Source organism: Tachyglossus aculeatus, chromosome 9 (assembly GCF_015852505.1).
Source record: "Tachyglossus aculeatus isolate mTacAcu1 chromosome 9, mTacAcu1.pri, whole genome shotgun sequence".
Taxonomy (NCBI): domain Eukaryota; kingdom Metazoa; phylum Chordata; class Mammalia; order Monotremata; family Tachyglossidae; genus Tachyglossus; species Tachyglossus aculeatus.
This window is the reverse complement of record NC_052074.1, coordinates 2,086,923-2,109,714: the sequence shown is the minus strand read 5'-3', so window position 1 is coordinate 2,109,714 and position 22,792 is coordinate 2,086,923. Positions and strand designations below refer to the sequence as shown.

Below are 22,792 nucleotides of genomic sequence, written 5' to 3'. Positions count from 1 at the left end.
TTGTACTTCCCAAGCGCTTAGTACAGTGCTCTGCACACAATAAGCGCTCAATAAATACAATTGAATGAATGAACAAGCAAATCGGGTTGGACACAGTCAGCAAGGCATTCGATCCCACCCTGGAGGAGGGGAAAGAGGTAAGAATTCCACTCATTCCCTTGGCACATAACTCACTGACTGGTGGAAAGGGGAGAGGAGGAGGAGGAGGAGGAGGGAGAGAAGAAGGGAGGGCCAGAGAGAGGTAGAGGACTCTGCCCAAGGAGAAGAGTCCCACAATTTCAAGTTTGGGACTCTGTCCACCTGCCCTGGGGGACATCCCTCCTCTCCCCACCGCCCCAGAAAAGCACAGCAGAGACAGACACACGCGCCAAAGATTCAAACCAAGAGAAGGCGACTCCGATGGCCGGGGACTTTATTCTCCCTGGGAGAAAGCTGGCCGGTCACCTCCCAGCCTGGCCGTTCCCGAGGATAGACACACACGTGCCCGGGATATCTGCCATCGTAGAGTCGGCCTCTCCGCCCCGGGGATCCCGGGCAAGGCAAACACCCCATCTTCTCCTCCACCAGCACTGCAGAAGCCGTAGGGTGGGGTGGCCAGGCCCTCCCGCAGTGATGTCTTCTAGGCTGTGAGCCCGCTGTTGGGTAGGGACCGTCTCTGTATGTTGCCAACTTGGACTTCCCAAGCGTTTAGTACAGTGCTCTGCACACAATACAATTGAATGAATGTCCTGAGTCCCCGTCCTGCTGGTGGCAGGCCCCGACTTGGATGGCCGGACGGACAGCGGTCTGGGTCTCCCCCCGGGGTCAACTGGCGGAGTAGGGGCCGGGGACCAGTCTCTCGGGAAAGTTGGGAAGGGATTGGGGGGCGTCGCGGCCGGATCGGGCAAGCAAGGAGGGAGCCTTTCTGGTGACTTGGACCGGTGGCCACTTCCACAAAGGAAATGGCTCTCCAACACAAAAGTGGGCTCCAATGGCAGGAATCGGGGGCAGGGGGCTTTTGGCACTGGGGGGTGGCCAAGGTGGGTGAGTGGGTGTTGTGTGTGTTTGTGAATGCCCCTGGGTACAATCCTTTCCCACACCCACCTCATCCCAAATTCCACTCATCAATTTATACAGACCCAGAACCCGGCTTGTTTCCTAACTCAGCCCGTGCCCACCACGCCCCCTGCAAACCGCGGTCTGGTCCCCCCCCAAACCCGGCCTGGCGTCATCCCCCCGACCCCACGACGCGACGGAAGCCGGGCCTTTCCCTCCAACTTCCGCGGCCAAGCTTTCCGGAAGGCCAGGCGATCCCGGGGCGGGGGCAGACAAGAGGCGGGGGAGGCGGCGGCAGGAAGCGGGGGGCTGTGTTTCCCGGTGCCCGCGGTGGGTCAGAGCTCGCGGGGGATGGTGGTGAAGGGGACCACGGGGCTGCTGGCCTCGAGGTCCAGGGCGGTGAGGAAGCAGTCGGCGGCCGCCCGGCTGTGGCCCTGGCCCTGCAGCACCCGGCCCAGGCTGTTCCACGCCTCGTGGCTCGTGCTGCACACCCGGGTGGCATCGCGCAGCACCTTCTGCGCCAGGCCCTGCCGGCCCAGCCTGCTCAGGATCAGCCCCTGCGGGGGAGGAAGAGCGAGGGGTGAGCGCGGGGCGGGTGCCGGGTTAACGCAGGCTGGGCACGGAATGGTGCACAAACACACACAGAGAGGACGCACACAAACATATATGCATCACACACACACGCCCCACAGAGCTGACCCACACAACTGCGACCAGTGTGGGAGTTTGTCCTGGTCACCACAACCATCCTGACGCTTTTGGGGGGCTTCCCCAGCTCCGGAATGGGTGTACGGCTCTTCCTCCTCCTCCAAGAGGAAGGCTGCAGCCCAGGCCTAGTCGGCCTGTTCCCTTCCGGCTGGTGGTGGAGGCCGGGGGGGGTCTGCCAAGGTCAGCTGTGTGCCTCTGGGCAAGTCACTTCACCTCTCTGGGCCTCAGTTCCCTCATCTGGAAAATGGGGATTAAGACTGGGCCCGCCGTGGGACCTCCTGGTAACCTCCCCAGCGCTTAGAACAGAGCTTTGCACATAGTAAGCGTTTAAAAAAAGCCGTCATTATTATTATTATTTGTACATATTTTTTTACTCTATTTATTTATTTATTTGTCCGTATCTATTCTATTTATTTTATTTTGTTAGTATGTTTGGTTTTGTTCCCTGTCTCCCCCTTTTAGACTGTGAGCCCACTGTTGGGTAGGGACTGTCTCTAGATGTTGCCAATTTGTACTTCCCAAGCGCTTAGTATGGTGCCCTGCCCATCGTAAGCGCTCAATAAATACGATTGATGATGATGATTATTATTATTATGTGGAGCCGACTTCCAGGGAGATGATGGAGCCTGTCCTGGATCCCGTGGCTCTGGGGCTCCCGGGTTCCGGGCTGGAATCGGCCGCCTGGTCGGTCGGACGAGAGCACGGAGCCCGGCCCTGGGCAGCCCCTGCCCGGGTGCCTTCCTGGACACCCAGAAGGGAGAGAGGGAGTCTCCCTCCAGGGCTCGGAAACAGGAGGCAGAGAGTCCCTGAAGGCCTCGCGTTTGCCCAAACAAGCTCCCGTTGCCAAAGAAACGCAGTCGGCGCCCCACACTCCCGGCCCCAGACACGCAGGAGATGGCAACCCCCACTGCTGGGGGGCTGGGGCGCGGGGAGGGGAGCAACGGCGGGACCGGGGATTGTGGAGGGATTGGCCAGGAATTCCGGAGTGGCGAGGAGGAAACGAGGCCTCCGGGCTTTCCCGGATCCGCTCCCTCGGCCCCAGGAGTCCCGGGAGGCCGCGTGGCTCACTGGAAAGAGCCCGGGCTTTGGAGTCAGAGTTCATGGGTTCAAATCCCGGCTCCGCCAATTGTCAGCTGGGTGACTTTGGGCAAGTCACTTCACTGGGCCTCAGTTCCCTCATCTGTAAAATGGGGATTAAGACTGTGAGCCCCCCCCCGTGGGACAACCTGATCACCTTGTAAACTCCCCAGCGCTTAGAACAGTGCTTTGCACATAGTAAGCACTTAACAAATGCCAACATTATTATTATTATTATTCGGCCCCGCAGCCGCCCCACGTCCACCCCGCGCTCCGTCTCCCTCCGCCGGGAGCTGTAGTGCCACCATCCTGGACCCGGAGGGGCCGTTTCTTCTCCTCCCACGGGGGCTCCGGACCACCCTGCCCCTCCCCGTAGAAGGATCCGGGGCGGTCTGGAGTCCCCGCACGGGCGCAGCTCTCCGGGGAGGGGACAGTCAGGGTTCAACCAGGAGCTTGCCCGGCCTCGCCAATTCCCAAGGAGAGACTCGGGGGCTCTGGGTTCCAAACCTGATGCCATCACTAGCGCCAAGTCACGTCCCCCCCGGGCTTCTCCCCCTAATAACGATAATGATGGTATTCGTTAAGCGCTTACTATGTGCCAGGGATTGTTTTACGTGCTGGGGTAGATGCAAGCTAATCAGGCTAGACCCACTCCCTGTCCCACAAGGGGCTCCCACTCTTAACCCCCATTTTACAGACGAGGTAACCGAGGCCCAGAGAATAATAATGATAATGATGGTAGTCTGTGAGCCCACTGTTGGGTAGGGACTGTCTCGATATGTTGCCAACTTGTGCTTCCCAAGCGCTTAGTCCAGTGCTCTGCACACAGCAAGCGCTCAATAAATACGATTGATGATTGATGATGATGGTATCTGCTAAGCGCTTACTATGTACCAGGCACTGTACTAAGTGCTGGGGCAGGTATGAGTTAATCAGGTTGGACACAGTCCCTGTCAATCAATCAATCGTATTTATTGAGCACTTACTGTGTGCAGAGCGCCGTACTAAGCGCTTGGGAAGTACAAGTTGGCAACATATAGAGACAGTCCCTACCCAACGGTGGGCTCACAGTCCCCCATGGAGTTTCCACTCTTAATCCCCATTTTACAGATGAGGGAACTGAGGCCCAGAGAAGTGAAGCGGCTTGCCCAAGGTCACACAGCAGACGCGTGGCGGAGCCGGAATTAGGACCCAGGTCCTCCTGATTCCCAAGCCCGGGCTCTAGCCACTAAACTCACTTTGACTGTGAGCCCACTGTTGGGGAGGGGCCGTCTCTATATGTTGCCAACTTGTACTTCCCAAGCGCTTAGTCCAGTGCTCGGCACACAGTAAGCGCTCAATAAATACGATTGATTGATTGATTGATGACTGATTGATTAAGCCAAGCTGCTTTTTCTCCACTCAGCTCCTCGCGGCCCCTGATGGGGACGGAGAGGCAGGAGGCCGGACGCGCGCTGAGCGCCCCGGGGCCCCTCCGCCTGGCCCTCCCGCAGATCATTCCCGCGAACGGCCGGTCTGAGGCTCACCAGGCTGGACATGATCTCTTGGCCGTCCGGGTGGATGGTGAGCGCCTCGTCGTACAGCTGTTTGGCCTCTTCCAGGCGGCCCCTCATCTCGGCCAGCTTCCCCCGCGTGTGCAGGACCGTGTGCGACGTGGGGAACAGGCTGGACGCCTCCTGGACGCAGGAGGCGGCTTCCTTCAGGTGCCGCTGGGCCATGAACAGCTCCGCTGTGAAACCGCCAAGGCCGCCGTCAGGACGGGCCGACGGGGCCTTCCCGGGACGGATGCCACCCCACCGTGCCCGCCCTCGGGAACGGGCAGGGTGGGCTGGCGGGGCTGGGGCCCCAGAAGCCGGGTGCGTCATTATCATCATCATCAATCGTATTTATTGAGCGCTTACTGTGTGCGGAGCACTGTACTAAGCACTTGGGAAGTCCAAGTTGGCAACATATAGAGACGGTCCCTACCCAACAGTGGGCTCACAGTCTAAAAGGGGGAGACAGAGAACAAAACCGAACATACTAACAAAATACTGCACACAGTAAGCGCTCAATAAATACGACCGAATGGATGAATACGCCCTAAAAATCACAAATAAAACGGAAATATCTCCTAGACCGTGAGCCCGTTGCTGGGCGGCGATCTTCTCTATTTCAGCATCAATCGTATTTATTGAGCGCTTACTATGGACAGAGCACTGTACTAAGCGCTTGGGAAGTACAAATTGGCAACATCTAGAGACAGTCCCTACCCAACAGCGGGCTCACAGTCTAAGAGGGGGAGACAGAGAACAAGACCAAACGTACTAACAAAATAAAATAAATAGGATAGATATGTACAAGTAAAATAAATAAATAAATAAATAGAGTAATAAATCTGTACAAACATATATCCATATATACAGGTGCTGTGGGGAAGGGAAGGAGGTAAGATGGGGGGGATGGAGAGGGGGACGAGGGGCAGAGGAAGGAAGGGGCTCAGTTTGGGAAGGCCTCCTGGAGGAGGTGAGCTCTCAGCAGGGCCTACTTGTTGTCGAACGGTACTTTCATCATCATCATCAATCGTATTTATTGAGCGCTTACTGTGTGCAGAGCACTGGCCTAAGCGCTTGGGAAGTACAAATTGGCAACATATAGAGACAGTCCCTACCCAACAGTGGGCTCACAGTCTAAAAGGGGGAGAAGTCCAGTGCTCTGCACATAGTCGGCGCTCAATAAATAGGAACGAATGATTAAGCAGACCTGGGAGGGGAAGACCCGCCGACCCCCGCGGACCCCCAGCCGCCCTCCCGGGACCCCGGGAGCGTCGCGCCTCACCGGCTTGGAGCCAGATCCGCTCCAGGGTGGTCCACAGCTGCATGGGCCCCTGCTTCAGGGTGGAGTTGTGGACGGTCACCTCAGACAGGGCCTGCTCCAGCCGCGACGCGGCGATGGACGATGCCCGCTGGGAGCCTGCGAGGCGACGGGGAAGGGCGCGGGCCCCGGTTAAGGGTGGCCCACCCCCGCTGGGGGGGCAGGGGGCACATCCCAGGCGCCCCCCGAGTCCTCCCCGGGCCCGGGGAGACGAATCCCGGGCGGAAACTGTTGCCGTGGGCTACGGTCAGGCCGAGCGGGCAGCGCGGTGGCGGCGGGAGGGGGCCGGTTCTCACCCGAGTCAGTGTCGTGGGCATCGGGGAGGGTCAGGTGCAGCCCGCTGGGCTTCCTCACCAGCGGGCCCTCCGCCACGCTGCTCTCCTTCTCCGAGTCGCTGGGAGACAACCGGCGGGGAGGTGACGCCGGGTCCTCCCTGCCTTATTTCTCCCCCGGCCATCAAACCTCCCCAGGGAAACCGCACGCTCCCTCCTGCCCGCTCACTTTGTATCCCCCCGGCCCTTAGAACAGTGCTCTGCACATAGTAAGCGCTTAACAAATGCCATCATTATTATTATTACTATCACCTTGTATCCCCCCAGCGCTTAGAACAGTGCTTTGCACATAGTAAGCGCTTAACAAATGCCATCATTATTATTATTACTATCACCTTGTATCCCCCCAGCGCTCAGAACAGTGCTCTGCACATAGTAAGCGCTTAACAAATTCCATCATTATTATTATTACTATCACCTTGTATCCCCCCAGCGCTTAGAACAGTGCTCTGCACATAGTAAGCGCTTAACAAATTCCATCATTATTATTATTACTATCACCTTGTATCCCCCCAGCGCTTAGAACAGTGCTTTGCACATAGTAAGCGCTTAACAAATTCCATCATTATTATTATTACTATCACCTTGTATCCCCCCAGCGCTTAGAACAGTGCTCTGCACATAGTAAGCGCTTAACAAATGCCATCATTATTATTATTATTATTATATCTTCCACGGCAACCAGGGTCAATGTTCTCCACCGTCTTTTCTCCCAGGGTGACCGCCGCTAAACCTCCCCGCTGCCTTATTTCTCACTTGTTCATTCAATCGTATTTACTGAGCGCTTACTGTGCGCGGAGCACCGGACTGAGCGCTTGGGAAGTCCAAGTTGGTAACATATAGAGGCGATCCCTACCCAACAATGGGCTCACAGTCTAGAAGGGGGAGACGGACGACAAAATAAAACATGTGGACGGGTGTCAAGTCGACAGAACAAATAGAATTAAAGCTAGATGCACGTTTCTAGACTGTGAGCCCACTGTTGGGCAGGGACTGTCTCTATAGGTTGCCAACTTGGACTTCCCAAGCGCTTAGTACAGTGCTCTGCACACAGGAAGCGCTCAATAAATACGATTGATTGATTGATTGATATAGAGGCGGTCTCTACCCAACAACGGGCTCACAGTCTAGAAGGGGGAGACGGACGACAAAACAGAACATGCGGACGGGTGTCGAGTCGTCAGAACCAACAGAATTAAAGCTAGATGCGCACCATTAACAAATTAAATAGAATAATAAATATGGACAAGTAAAATAAATAGCGTTATCTGTACAAACATATATATAGGCCCTGTGGGGAGGGGAAGGAGGTAGGGCGGGGGGGATCAATCAATCAATCAGTCGTATTTATTGAGCGCTTACTGTGTGCAGAGCACTGTACGAAGCGCTTGGGAAGTCCAAGTTGGCAACAGATAGAGACGGTCCCTACCCAACAGTGGGCTCACAGTCTAGAAGAGTGGGCTCAGTCTAGGGATGGGGAGGAGGAGAGGAAAAAGGGGGTTCAGTCTGGGAGGGCCTCTTGGAGGAGGTGAGCTCTCAGTTTCCCTCATGGAAACTGCAGTCCAACCTCCCCCCCGCTGCCTCGTTTCTCCCGTGGCGACCGGGGTGAGAGAGTGCAAGGCCTTCATCTTCTCGCCCCGCCACCCGGGGACGAGCCCCCCGGTAGTCGGCGGGTCGGGCGGCGGAATCGGGGTCCCCCCCCCCCGTCCTCAGCGTCGTGGCCCCCACCTACCCGAGCGGGGAGCCGCCGTGCAGGGCCTGCCAGGTGCGCAGCAGGTGTCGGCACGTGACGAGGGCTTCCTCCGGGCCCAGGATCACCTGTTCCAGCTTCACCTTGGTGAACAGCAGGCTGCGGGCCGGGCACACAATCCGCACGGGGCTCTGCCCGCCTCCCACCCCGCGCGACCACCCCGCGCCCGCTCGGGCCGCCCCCAAGGCCCGCGGGGCCGCTGGGCATCGAGGGAGGCCGGGCCGGGCCCTGGCTCTGCCTGGGACTTGGGTGGGTCCCGGTTAATAATAATGATGATATCTGCTAAGCGCTCACTGTACATATTTATTACTCTATTTATTTATTTATTTATTTTACTTGTACATTTCTATCCTATTTATTTTATTTTGTTGGTATGTTTGGTTTTGTTCTCTGTCTCCCCCTTTTAGACTGTGAGCCCGCTGTTGGGTAGGGACTGTCTCTATGTGTTGCCAATTTGTACTTCCCAAGCGCTTAGTACAGTGCTCTGCACATAGTAAGCGCTCAATAAATACGATTGATTGATTGATTGTACGCCAAGCACCGTTCAAACAATCAATCGTATTTATTGAGCGCTCACTGTGTGCACAGCACTGGACTAAGCGCTTGGGAAGTCCAAGCTGGCAACATATAGAGACGGTCCCTACCCAACAGTGGGCTCGTTCTACGTGCTGGGGTGGATAATAATAATAATGAATAATAATAACGGCATTTGTTAAGCGCTTACTATGTGCGAAGCACTGTTCTAAACGCTGGGGGGGATACAAGGTGATCAGGTTGTCCCACGTGGGGCCCACGGTTTTAATCCCCATTTTACAGATGAGGGAACTGAGGCCCAGAGAAGTTAAGTGACTTGCCCAAAGTCACACAGCTGGCAAGTGGCGGAGCGAGGATTAGAACCCATGACCTCTGGCTCCCAAGCCCACGCTCTTTCCACTGAGCCATGCTGCTTCCCTACATCAATCAATCAATCGTATTTATTGAGCGTTTACTGTGTGCAGAACACTGTACTAAGCGCTTGGGAAGTACAAATTGGCAACATATAGAGACGGTCCCTACCCAACAGTGGGCTCACAGTCTATGATGGCATTTTGTTAAGCGCTTACTATGTGCAAAGCATTGTTCTAAGCGCTTGGGGGGATACAAGGTGATCAGGTTACCCCACGTGGGGCTCACAATCTTACTCCCCATTTTACAGATGAGGGAACTGAGACTCAGAGAAGTGACTTGCCCAAGGTCACACAGCAGACAAGTGGCAGAGTCGGGATAGAGGGTCATCAGGGTGTCCCTCGTGGGGCTCACGGTCTTATTCCCCATTTTACAGATGAGGTAGCTGAGGCACAGAGAAGTGAAGCGACTTGCCCAAGGTCACGGGGCAGACGGGTGGCGGAGCCAGGATTAGAACCCACGTCCCCCGACTCCCAAGTCCGGGGTCTTGCAGCTAGGCCACGCTCCTCTGGAGAGGCGTCTGCAATGCCCGTTCTAGGCGCCCTCCTCGGGCTTCCCGCCCCTGCCGGGCAGAGAAGCAGCGCGGCTCAGTAGAAAGAGCCCGGGCTTTGGAGTCAGAGGTCGTGGGTTCGAATCCCGGCTCTGCCAACTGTCAGCTGGGTGACTTTGGGCAAGTCACTTCACTTCTCTGGGCCTCAGTTCCCTCATCTGTAAAATGGGGATGAAGACTGTGAGCCCCCGTGGGACAACCTGATCACCTTGTAACCTGTCCAGCGCTTAGAACAGTGCTTTGCACATAGTAAGTGCTTAATAAATGCCATTATTATTATTATTATCTTCTTTGGACGCCCTGCCTCGAGGCTGCGGAGGCTCTGTGGTTTCTTGGTGACCCGTCACCAGTGGAAACTCTGTTTGATTTCCATAGCGACCCCCCCCCCAACCCCGGGCAAATGACCTTGAGTAAAGCCTGTGGAATTCATTCATTCATTCACTCATTCAATCGTATTTATTGAGCGCTTACTGTGTGCAGAGCACCGGACTAAGCGCTTGGGAAGTACAAGTCGGCAACATAGAGAGACGGTCCCTCCCCCACAACGAGCTCACAGTCTAGAAGGAGGCATCAATGTAAATAAATAGAATTATGGCTATATGAACATCAGAACAAGTCAACAGGCATCAATATAAATAGAATTATATATGTACGCACAGCAAAACGAGTGGGGGAATCTGGTACCTAAAACCGCCCCGGCTCAGCTGTGCTCGGCCCACGCGACCCCTTCAAATGCCCTCCTCTCCAACTCCGGGGGGCTCTGCCCGCCCCCCACTATGCCCTCAAAGTCCGGGGAGAGGGGCGAGGAGGAGGAAGAGGAGGAAGATGGGGAGGAAGAGGAGGAGGAGGAGGGCAGTAAGGGGCCCCGGCCTTGGGCCTGTCTCCGAATCTGATAGTGGCACACACCACGACCGATTCCGAAGGAGCTCGGCTTGTACCCTATTGGGGGTGGGCGGAGGAAGGACGTCGGCCTTTATTTATTCATTTATTTTACTTGTACATATCGATTCCATTTGTTTTATTTTGTTAGCATGTTTGGTTTTGTTCTCTGTCTCCCCCGTTGGCCTTTATTTATTTATTTATTTTACTTGTACACATCGATTCCATTTATTTTATTTTGTTAGTATGTGTGGTTTGGTTCTCTGTCTCCCCCGTTGGCCTTTATTTATTTATTTATTTCACTTGTACATATCGATTCTATTTATTTTATTTTGTTGTTGTGGGCGGAGGAAGGACGCTGGCCTTTATTTATTCATTTATTTTACTTGTACCTATCGATTCTATTGCATTTTGTTAGCATGTTTGGTTTTGTTCTCTGTCTCCCCCGTTGGCCTTTATTTATTTATTTATTTTACTTGTACATATCGATTCTATTTATTTTATTTTGTTGTGGGCGGAGGAAGGACGCTGGCCTTTATTTATTCATTTATTTTACTTGTACATATCGATTCCATTTATTTTATTTTGTTAGCATGTTTGGTTTTGTTCTCTGTCTCCCCCGTTGGCCTTTATTTATTTATTTATTTATTTTACTTGTACATATCGATTCTATTTATGGTATTTTGTTAGCATGTGTGGTTTGGTTCTGTCTCCCCCGTTGGCCTTTATTTATTTATTTATTTTACTTGTACATATCGATTCTATTTATTTTATTTTGTTAGCATGTTTGGTTTTGTTCTCTGTCTCCCCCGTTGGCCTTTATTTATTTATTTATTTTACTTGTACATATCAATTCTATTTATTGTATTTTGTTAGTATGTGTGGTTTTGTTCTCTGTCTCCCCATTGGCCTTTATTTATTTATTTATTTATTTTACTTGTACATATCGATTCTATCTATTTTATTTTGTTAGCATGTTTGGTTTTGTTCTCTGTCTCCCCCTTTTAGACTGTGAGCCTGCTGTTGGGTAGGGACTGTCTCCCTATGTAGCCAACTTGGACTTCCGAAGCGCTTAGTGCAGTGCTCAGCACACAGTAAGCGCTCAATAAATACGATTGATTGATTGATTGTTTCATCAGTCTTTCCTGGAACCGGGGCTTCAAGGCAAGCCCCGGCCCCCGCCCCAATCGGGGTGGATGGCCGAAGGTCCGGCCTGCCCTCTTCCTCTGCCAGAGGCCAGTCCGGGCCCACCCTCAGGGCCACTTTCTTTTTTTTTAATAATGGCATTTATTAAGCACTTACTATGTACAGAGCACTGTTCTAAGCGCTGGGGAGGTTACAAGGTGATCAGGTTGTCCCACGGGGGGCGGGCTCACAGTCTTCGTCCCCATTTTCCAGATGAGGTAACTGAGGCCCAGAGAAGTGAAGTGACTTGCCCAAAGTCACACAGCTGACAAGTGGTGGAGCCGGGTTTTTTTGGGTTTTTTTAATGGCATTTATTAAGTGCTTACTCTGTGCAAAGCACTGTTCTAAGCGCTGGGGAGGTTACAAGGGGATCAGGTTGTCCCACGGGGGGCTCACAGTCTTCATCCCCACTTTTACAGATGAGGGAACTGAGGCACAGAGAAGTTGAGTGACTTGCCCAAAGTCGCACAGCTGACCATTGGCGGAGCCGGGATTCGAACCCATGAACTCCGACTCCAAAGCCCGGGCTCTTTCCAGTGAGCCACGCTGCTTCCAACGTTTAGACTGTGAGCCCACTGTTGGGTAGGGACTGTCTCTATATGTTGCCAATTTGTACTTCCCAAGCGCTTAGTACAGTGCTCTGCACATAGTAAGCGCTCAATAAATACGATTGATTGATTGATTGATTAGACTGTGAGCCCACTGTTGGGTAGGGACTGTCTCTATATATTGCCAACTTGTACTTCCCAAGTGCTTAGTCCAGTGCTCTGCACACAGTAAGCACTCAATAAATACGATTGATTGATTGATTGATTGATTTGAGCACACACAGTTGGGGCGGGGGGCGAGGGGCAGGGTGCACGCCCCTCGCCTCCTGGGTCTTGCCACGGCCTAGTGGAAAGAGCCTGGGCCTGGGAGTCCGGGGGCCTGGGTTCTAATCCCGGCTCTGCCTCTTGCCTGCTGGGTGACCTTGGGCAAGTCGCTCCACTTCTCTGGGCCTCAGTTCCCTCAACTGTAAAATGGGGGTTCAATACCCGTTCTCCCTCCTACTTGGTGAGCCCCACGTGGGACAGGGACTGTGTCCAGTGGGATTAACCTGTACAGCATTTGTATATATGTTTATATATATATTTATTCCTCTATTTATTTTACTTGTGCATATTTACTATTCTATTTATTTTGTTAATGATGCACATTTAGATTTAATTCTATTTGTTCTGATGACTTGACACCCGTCCACCTGTTTTGTTGTCCGTCTCCCCCTTCTAGACTGGGAGCCCGTTGTTGGTTAGAGAAGCAGCGTGGCTCAGTGGAAAGAGCCAGGGCTTTGGAGTTGGAGGTCGTGGGTTCAAATCTCGGCTCCACCAATTGTCAGCTGGGTGACCGTGGGCAAGTCACTTCACTTCTCTGGGCCTCACTTCCCTCATCTGTCAAATAGGGATGAAGACTGTGAGCCCCCCGTGGGACAATCTGATCACCTTGTAACCTCCCCAGCGCTTAGAACAGTGCTTGGCACAGAGTAAGCGCTTAATAAATGCTCTCACTATTATTATTAATCCTTACTTTACATTTGAAAGTATTTTACATTTACGGATTTATTCTTCTATTTATTTTACTTGTACGTATTTACTATTCTATTTATTTTGTTAATGATGTGCATTTAGATTTAATTCTATCTGTTCTGATGACTTGACACCCGTCCACGTTTTGTTTTGTTCTCCGTCTCCCCCTTTTAGACTGTGAGCCCACTGTTGGGTAGGGACCGTCTCCATATGCTGCCAACTTGGACTTCCCAAGCGCTTAGTCCAGTGCTCTGCACACAGTAAGCACTCAATAAATACGATTGATTGACTGATTGATAATAAATGCCATTATTATTATTATTATAGGGACCGCCTCTATATGTTGCCGACTTGTACTTCCCAAGCGCTTAGTCCAGTGCTCTGCACATAGTAAGTGCTCAATAAATACGATTGATTGATTGACTGATTGATAATAAATGCCATTATTATTATTATAGGGACCGTCTCTATATGTCACCGACTTGTACTTCCCAAGCGCTTAGCCCAGTGCTCTGCACACGGTAGCGCTCAATAAATACGATTGATTGCTTGATTGATTGATTGATAATAAATGCCATTATTATTATTATTATTATTATAGGGACCGTCTCTATATGTTGCCGACTTGTACTTCCGAAGCGCTTAGCCCAGTGCTCTGCACACAGTAAGCGCTCAATAAATACGACTGACTGATTGACTGATTGATAATAAATGCCATCATTATTATTATAGGGACCGTCTCTATATGTCACCGACTTGTACTTCCCAAGCGCTTAGTCCAGTGCTCTGCACACAGTAAGCGCTCAATAAATACGATTGAGTGAATGAATGAATGAATGAATGTACCCACCCCAGCACTCAGAACAGTGCTTGACATAGTAAGCGCTTAACAAATACCATAAAAAAGAAGATGACCACGGGGCCAGCAGCCTGGACGGGGGTGCTGGAGGGTGGGAGGGGGGCGTCTAATAAGGAACACAACAGAGCGGGGCCTTCCGCGGACGGGCAGCCGGCCCGGGCCCGGAGAGAGGGGCGCACCTGAAGTTCTCGGGGTACTCGCCGATGGCCATGTTGATGACGTCCAAGGCGTGCTGGTAGTGCTTCTGGGCCGAAAACAGGAGGGCGAGGAGGTGGAGGGAGTTGGCGTCGTCTCCGCAGCCTTTCAGGGCCTGCTGCAGGCGCTCCGTGGCTTCGGGAATCTGCGGCGCGGCACCAGGTTGCCCGCTCAGCCCTCGAGGACGGGGGCGTCCACGCTCGGACACGGCCCGGCCGCTCGACGGCGACGTGTGACCCCCCGCGTCCTGCTCCGCGGCCCACAACTGGTCCGGGACAGGGCCCGAGTGCTTAGTACAGTGCTCTGCACATAGTAAGCGCTCAATAAATACGATTGATGATGATGATGATGGTCGCCAGGACCACCCGGCCTCAAATGCCTCCGAACCCGTGGGGTCGGGGGACCTGGAGCCAGTGGGGTCCATAACAGCGTCCGGCAGGATGGGGAGACGCGGTGCGGGGGAGACCCCAGCAGGCTTCGGGACTGAGGGACGGACTGGGGGAGCAGAGGGAGCCCAGGACGGACGGCGGGGGAGACGCCCACCTGTCTGACCAGAGCCAGCTGCAGAGACGTGTAGAGGATGACCTGGTGGTCCTCGGGGGCCAGCTGCTGGGCTCTGCGGGGGACGAGACGGCCCGTCACCCAGGGAGGACGCGGCGGCGCGCCAGCTCTCTCCCCCGTCGGGGGGAAGGCCTTGGGGGGTCGGTCGGAGAGCCCCCCGACCCCCCAACTCTCCCTCACGACTGCGGCTGGAATTCTGTCCGGGTGCCGGAAGCCAACTTGGACTTTCCAAGCCCTTAGTCCAGTGCTCTGCACACAGTAAGCGCTCAATAAATGCGATTGAATGAATGAATGGATTGATTACTCTATTTTACTTTGTTAATATGTTTCGTTTTGTCGTCCGTCTCCCCCTTCTAGGCTGTGAGCCCGCTGTTGGGTAGGGACCGTCTCTAGATGTTGCCGACTTGGACTTCCCAAGCGCTTAGTCCAGTGCTCTGCACACAGTAAGCGCTCAATAAATATGATTGAATGAATGAATGAATTTTTACTCTATTTTACTTGTACATATTTATTCTGTTTGTTTTACTTTGTTAATATGTTTTGTTTTGTCGTCCGTCTCCCCCGTCTAGACTGTGAGCCCGCTGTCGGGTAGGGACCGTCTCTATATGTTGCCAACTTGGACTTCCCAAGCGCTTAGTCCAGTGCTCTGCACACAGTAAGCGCTCAATAAATACGATTGAATGAATGAATGAATTTATGAGTCTATTTTACCTGTTATTTTATTTTGTTAGTATGTTTTGTTTTGTCGTCCGTCTCCCCCTCCTAGACTGTGAGCCTGCTGATGGGTAGGGACCGTCTCTATATGTTGCCAACTTGGACTTCCCAAGTGCTTAGTCCAGTGCTCTGCACACAGTAAGCGCTCAATAAATACGACTGAATGAATGAATGAACTTATTACTCTATTTTACTTGTACATATTTATTCTATTTATTCTATTTTGTTAATATGTTTTGTTTTGTCATCCGTCTCCCCCTTCCAGACTGTGAGCCCGCTGTCGGGTTGGGACCATTTCTAGATGTTGCCAACTTGGACTTCACAAGCGCTTACTCCAGTGCTCTGCACACAGTAAGCGCTCAATAAATACGATTGAATGAATGAATGAATTTATTACTCTATTTTACTTGTACGTATTTATTCTGTTTGTTTTATTTTGTTAATATGTTTTGTTTTGTTGTCCGTCTCCCCCTTCTAGACTGTGTGAGCCTGCTGTCGGGTTGGGACCATCTCTAGATGTTGCCGACTTGGACTTTCCAAGCACTTAGTACAGTGCTCTGCACACAGCGCTCAATAAATACAATTGAATGAATGAATGCATTTATTACTCTATTCTACTTGTACATATTTATTCTATTTACTTTATTTTGTTACTATGCTTTGTTTTGTCGTCCGTCTCCCCCTTCTAGACTGTTAGCCCGCTGTCGGGTAAGGACCATCTCTATATGTTGCCAACTTGGACTTCCCAAGCGCTCAGTCCAGTGCTCTGCACACAGTAAGTGCTCAATACAATTGAATGAATGAATGAAGTTATTACTCTATTTTACCTGCACATATTTATTCTATTTACTTTATTTTGTTAATACGTTTTGTCTTGTCGTCTGTCTCCCCCTTCTAGACTGTGAGCCCGCTGCTGGGTAGGGACCGTCTCTATATCATCATCATCATCATCAATCGTATTTATTGAGCGCTTACTATGTGCAGAGCACTGTACTAAGCGCTTGGGAAGTACAAATTGGCAACATACAGAGACAGTCCCTACCCAACAATGGGCTCACAGTCTAAAAGGGGGAGACAGAGAACAAAACCAAACATACTAACAAAATAAAATAAATAGAATAGATATGTACAAGTAAAATAAATAAATAAATAGAGTAATAAATAAGTACAAACATAGATATGTTGCCAATTTGTACTTCCCAAGCGCTTAGTACAGTGCTCTGCACATAGTAAGCGCTCAATAAATACGATTGATGATGATGATGATGATGATACATATACATACAGGTGCTGTGGGGAAGGGAAGGAGGTAAGATGGGGGGATGGAGAGGGGGACGCGGGGGGAGAGGAAGGAAGGGGCTCAGTCTGGGAAGGCCTCCTGGAGGAGGTGAGCTCTCAGTAGGGCCTTGAAGGGAGGAAGAGAGCTAGCTTGGCGGATGGGCAGAGGGACTGGGGGCATTCCAGGCCCGGGGGATGACGTGGGCCGGGGGTCGATGGCAGGACAGGCGAGAACGAGGTAAGCGCTCAATAAATACGGTTGAATGAATGAATGCCTTTTTGGGGACCAACCGAGGGCAGGCCGGGGCGAGAGCGGAGGAGGATGGAGGGCCGGGGTAGGAGCGGGACTGGGGCTGTGGCGGGGAGAGGGCAGGGCCAGACGGGCCGGGTTTCCCCTCTCACCTCTCCAGGGTCTCGAGGGCCTTCTTGTGCAGTTGGTCCTGCGTCCCCTTGAGCGTGGCTGCGGGTGCGGATGCGACCGTGAGGCTCCCGGGGCCCGCCAAAATCGCCCCCCCGGCCTCCCGGCCCCCGGTGACCCGGCCGAGCCCTCGGCCGGGAGGGTGGGATGCGGGGAAAAACCGCTCCTGAGGGAGCAGGCCGGGATGGGGGAGACACCAAGCAGGGCGGCGTCGGGGCTAGGAGATGCCCGGCTGGGCCAGGGGATGCCCAGTTGCCCGCCCGGCCGGCTCCCAGGAGCCAGACCGGCTCTGACTCGGTTTCCCCAGGCCTCCCCCTGATCTCACTCTACCCCGCTGCCCCCCGCAAAATAATAATAATAATAATGTCGGTATTTGTTAAGCACTTACTATGAGCAAAGCACCGTTCTAAGCGCTGGGGAGGTTACAAGGTGATCAGGTTGTCCCACAGGGGGCTCATGGTTTTAATCCCCATTTGACAGATGAGGGGACTGAGGCCCAGAGAAGTGAAGTGACTGGCCCAAAGTCACACAGCTGACAGTTGGCAGAGCTGGGATTTGAACCCGTGACCGCCGACTCCAAAGCCTGGGCTCTTTCCACCGAGCCACGGCAGCTTCTCAGCTTCTCTCCCTCAAAAGGCAGGGGCAGGAGTTCAGAGCTGGGTCCATTTAATAATGCAAACAATAACGGCATTTATTGAGCACCTCTTACATGCAAAGAGCGGCTGGAAGCGCCGGGGAGGTCCCAAGGGGATGGGGTTGTCCCACGGGGGGCTCACAGGCTTCACCCCCATTTTACAGATGAGGCCCAGAGAAGTGACTGGCCCAAAGTCACCCATTTGGCGGAGGCGGGATTTGAACCTGTGACCTCTGACTCCAAAGCCCTGGCTCTTTTCCACTGAGCCTCGCGTAATAGGCTGGGGGGGACGGGAAAGGGGTGCTCCGGGCCTCTGTTTTCTCATCTGGGCAATGGGGAAGAGTCCTGCTCTCCTCCCTTTAAGACGGCGAGCAACGTCGTAATAATTGGGGTACTTGTTTAGCGCTTACTGTGTGTCAGGCACTGTACTAAGCGCCGAGGCAGGTACAAGCAAATAAGCAAATTGGGTTGGATCCAGTCCCTGCCCCACAGGGGGCTCACAGTCTATCCCCATTTTAAGGAAGAGGTAACTGAGGCCCAGAGAAGCATAATAATGACTGGGGAATCTGTTAAGCGCTATGTGCCAGGCACTGTACTAAGCACCGGGGTGGATACTAGCTGATTGGGGGGGCTCACAGTCTAGTCCCCATTTTAAGGAAGAGGTAACTGAGGCCCAGAGAAGCGTAATAATAACTGGGGAATCTGTTAAGTGCTTACTATGTGCCGGGCACTGTACTAAGCGCCGGGGTGGATACTAGCTGATTGGGTTGTCCCACAGGGGGCTCACAGTCTAGTCCCCATTTTAAGGAAGAGGTAACTGAGGCCCAGAGAAGCGTAATAGTAACTGGGGAATCTGATAAGTGCTTACTATGTGCCAGGGACTGTACTAAGCGCTGGGGTGGATACTCGCTGATTGGGTTGGACCCAGTGCCTGTCCCACAGGGGGCTCACAGTCTAGTCCCCATCTTAAGGAAGAGGTAACTGAGGCCCAGAGAAGTGTAATAATACCTGGGGAATCTGTTAAGTGCTTACTATGTGCCAGGCACTGTACTAAGCGCCGGGGTGGATACTAGCTGATTGGGTCGGACCCGGTCCCTGTCCCACAGGGGGCTCCCGGTCTAGTCCCCATTTTAAGGAAGAGGTAACTGAGGCCCAGAGAAGCGTAATAATAACTAATAGCTGTGGAATCTAAGTGCTTATTATGTGCCAGGCACTGTACTAAGCGCCGGGGTGGATACTAGCTGATTGGGTTGTCCCACAGGGGGCTCCCAGTCTAGTCCCCATTTTAAGGAAGAGGTAACTGAGGCCGAAAGAAGCGTAATAATAGCTGTGGAATCTGTTAAGTGCTTACTATGTGCCAGGCACTGTACTAAGCGCCGGGGTGGATACTAGCTGATTGGGTTGGACCCGGTCCCTGTTAAGTGCTTACTATGTGCCAGGCACTGTACTAAGTGCCGGGGTGGATACTAGCTGATTGGGTTGGACCCGATGCCTGTCCCACAGGGGGCTCCCGGTCTAGTCCCCATTTTAAGGAAGAGGTAACTGAGGCCCAGAGAAGCATAATAATAACTAATAGCTGTGGAATCTAAGTGCTTATTATGTGCCAGGCACTGTACTAAGCGCCGGGGTGGATACTAGCTGATTGGGTTGTCCCACAGGGGGCTCCCGGTCTAGTCCCCATTTTAAGGAAGAGGTAACTGAGGCCCAGAGAAGCGTAATAATAACTGGGGAATCTGTTAAGTGCTTACTATGTGCCGGGCACTGTACTAAGCGCCGGGGTGGATACTAGCTGATTGGGTTGTCCCACAGGGGGCTCCCAGTCTAGTCCCCATTTTAAGGAAGAGGTAACTGAGGCCCAGAGAAGCATAATAATAACTAATAGCCGTGGAATCTAAGTGCTAATTATGTGCCAGGCACTGTACTAAGCGCCGGGGTGGATACTAGCTGATTGGGGGGGCTCACAGTTTAGTCCCCATTTTAAGGAAGAGGTACCTGAGGCCCAGAGAAGCGTAATAGTAACTGTGGAATCTAAGTGCTTACTATATGTGCCAGGCACTGTACTAAGCGCCGGGGTGGATACTAGCTGATTGGGTTGTCCCACAGGGGGCTCCCGGTCTAGTCCCCATTTTAAGGAAGAGGTAACTGAGGCCCAGAGAAGTGTAATAATAGCTGTGGAATCTGTTAAGTGCTTACTATGTGCCAGGCACTGTACTAAGCGCCGGGGTGGATACTAGCTGATTGGGTTGGACCCGGTCCCTGTTAAGTGCTTACTATGTGCCAGGCACTGTACTAAGCGCCGGGGTGGATACTAGCTGATTGGGTCGGACCCGATGCCTGTCCCACAGGGGGCTCCCGGTCTAGTCCCCATTTTAAGGAAGAGGTAACTGAGGCCCAGAGAAGCGTAATAATAACTAATAGCTGTGGAATCTAAGTGCTTATTATGTGCCAGGCACTGTACTAAGCGCTGGGGTGGATACTAGCTGATTGGGTTGTCCCACAGGGGGCTCCTGGTCTAGTCCCCATTTTAAGGAAGAGGTAACTGAGGCCCAGAGAAGTGTAATAGTAGCTGTGGAATCTGTTAAGTGCTTACTATGTGCCAGGCACTGTACTAAGCGCCAGGGTGGATACTAGCTGATTGGGTTGTCCCACAGGGGGCTCCCGGTCTAGTCCCCATTTTAAGGAAGAGGTAACTGAGGCCCAGAGAAGCGTAATAATAGCTGTGGAGTCTGTTAAGTGCTTACCGTGTGCCGGGCACTGTACTAAGCACCGGGGTGGATACCAGCGGATTAGAACCCACGACCTGGGCTCTGTGCCAGAGGCCGTGCCCGCCCTGAGGTGGGGAGGGAGTGGGGGGGGGGGGGGGGGGGGGGCGGGAGGCGGCGGTCCGGCTTACCGTCGGTGGCCCGCAGGCTGTAGGTGAGGCCGAGTGCCAGGTAGCCCTTGGCCAGGAAGTCTCCGGCGGCGTCGCCCATGTCCACCACCGTCCGGGCGAAGCCTTCGGCCTCCTCCAGCTGCCCGGTGCCCGCAGCGCGAGGGATGGGGGAGAGAGCGGGGATGGGAGACACACACCACTGACCACGGCGAGCCCTGGCCCCCGCTCAGTCCGCACGCCGGCCGCCTCCGGACAGGCTGGCCTCGGGACGGGCAGAAAGGAGACGGCGCGCGGCAGGCGCTCAATAAATACCACTGGATCAATCGTCATAATCATAATAATTCCCTAATCCCCCACATGGGACAACCTAATAATAATGGTATTTGTTAAGCGCTTACTATGGGCAAAGCACTGTTCTAACTGCTGGGGGGACACAAGGTGCGTTGCACATAGTAAGCGCTTACCAAAGGCCATCATCATTATTCATTCACTCAATCGTATTTATTGAGCGCTTCCTGCGTGCGGAGCACTGGACTAAGCGCTGGGGAAGTCCAAGTTGGCAACCTAGAGGGACGGTCCCGACCCGACAGCGGGCTCGCAGTCTAGATGATTGATTAGCCATCCATCAGTGGTATTTACTGAGCGCCTCGTGTGTAGAGAGCACCAGCGCTTGGGAGTGGACATATCATCATCAATTGTATTTATGGAGCGCTTACTGTGTGCAGAGCACTGTACTAAGCGCTTGGGAAGTACAAACTGGCAACATATAGAGACAGTCCCTACCCAACAGTGGGCTCACAGTCTCCTGCCCAGCGTGAGAGAGGGCATCGCTGGGGGCAACCGGAGAAGCAGCGTGGCTCGGTGGAGAGGGAGTCAGAGGTCACGGGTTCAAATCCCGGCTCCGCCACTTCTCAGCTGGGTGACTTAGGGCAAGTCTCTTCACTTCTCTGGGCCTCAGTTCCCTCATCTGCGAAATGGGGATGAAGCCTGGGAGCCCCCCGTGGGGCAACCTGATCACCCTGGATCCTCCCCAGCGCTTAGAACAGTGCGTTGCACATAGTAAGCGCTTACCAAATGCCATCATCATTATTCACTCATTCAATCGTATTTATTGAGCGCTTCCTGCGTGCGGAGCACTGGACTAAGCGCTGGGGAAGTCCAAGTTGGCAACCTAGAGGGACGGTCCCGACCCGACAGCGGGCTCGCAGTCTAGATGATTGATTAGCCATCCATCAGTGGTATTTACTGAGCGCCTCGTGTGTAGAGAGCACCAGCGCTTGGGAGTGGACATATCATCATCAATCGTATTTATGCAGCGCTTACTGTGTGCAGAGCACTGTACTAAGCAGTAAGCACTGTACTAAGCGCCAACAGCCACCTCCTCCGGCCCACCCGCCCGCCCCCCCCCCGCCGTCGTCGCCCGCCCCAAGCCGTGCCCGTCCGGGGGCGTCCCACCAACTCACCCAGTGCAGCGGCTCGATGCAGACCTTGGCCGCCAGAAGGGGAACCGTGGGGTCTTCGGGGCGCAGCTTGGCACACTCCCGCAGGATGGACACGGCGTACGCGGACTGCCAAGGGGAGGGCACGGGGGGCCCGGGGCGTCGTGAGGCCGCAGCTCGGGAGGGGCGGCCCCCAAGTAGCCAGCGGCCCCCATCACCGGCCCCGGGGGCCCCCCTGCCCCTCCCGCTCTAGGGGCTGCCCGCATTCAGTGCCAACACCGAGTGCCAACTTGGAGCGCCAACGCTGGCTGCCAATACTAGGGCCAGAGCGGCTTCGACTCCTCGCAGCTGAATAATAATAATAATAGTAATGGTAATAATAATAATGATGATGATGATGATGGCATTTATTAAGTGCTTACGATGTGCCAAGCGCTGTTCTAAGCCCGGGGAGAGACACAAGGTCATCAAGTTGTCCCCCCGTGGGGCTCACGGACTTTTAATCCCCATTTTCCAACTGAGAAGCAGCTGTGGCTCAGTGGAAAGAGCCCCGGCTTTGGACTCGGAGGTCACGGGTTCAAATCCCGGCTCCGCCAACTGTCAGCTGGGGGACTCCGGGCAAGTCGCTTCGCTTGGAGGAGCAGCGTGGCTCTGCGGAAAGGGCCCGGGGTTTTGGAGTCGGAGGGCAGGGGTTCAAATCCCGGCTCTGCCAGTTGTTGGCTGGGTGACTTTGGGCAAGTCACTCCACTTCTCTGGGCCTCAGTTACCTCATCTGGAAAATGGGGATGAAGACTGTGAGCCCCCCGTGGGACAACCTGATCACTTTGGAACCTCCCCAGCGCTTAGGACAGTGCTTTGCACACAGTAAGAGCTTAATAAATGCCATTACTATTATTATAATTCTCTGTGCCTCAGTTCCCTCATCTGTAAAATGGGAATGAAAAAT

At 53.4% G+C, this 22,792-nt stretch overlaps 1 protein-coding gene across 3 annotated transcripts in view; it reads right to left on the bottom strand.

Moving 5' to 3' along the window:
- Positions 1-396: 396 nt before the first annotated feature.
- The window catches only part of TTC7A (tetratricopeptide repeat domain 7A), a 64,452-nt gene continuing 42,056 nt past the window's right edge, over positions 397-22,792 (bottom strand). For all 3 annotated transcript variants that reach the window (XM_038751176.1, XM_038751177.1, XM_038751178.1), the window contains 10 exons: positions 21,871-21,975; positions 20,429-20,546; positions 16,886-16,943; positions 14,474-14,546; positions 13,915-14,075; positions 7,738-7,854; positions 5,970-6,067; positions 5,638-5,772; positions 4,347-4,549; positions 397-1,592 (listed from right to left, as the gene is read on the bottom strand). In XM_038751176.1, the coding sequence (XP_038607104.1) occupies positions 1,371-1,592; positions 4,347-4,549; positions 5,638-5,772; positions 5,970-6,067; positions 7,738-7,854; positions 13,915-14,075; positions 14,474-14,546; positions 16,886-16,943; positions 20,429-20,546; positions 21,871-21,975 (1,290 nt within the window). In that variant the 3' untranslated portion in view covers positions 397-1,370. The remainder of the gene's footprint in view (positions 1,593-4,346; positions 4,550-5,637; positions 5,773-5,969; positions 6,068-7,737; positions 7,855-13,914; positions 14,076-14,473; positions 14,547-16,885; positions 16,944-20,428; positions 20,547-21,870; positions 21,976-22,792) is intronic.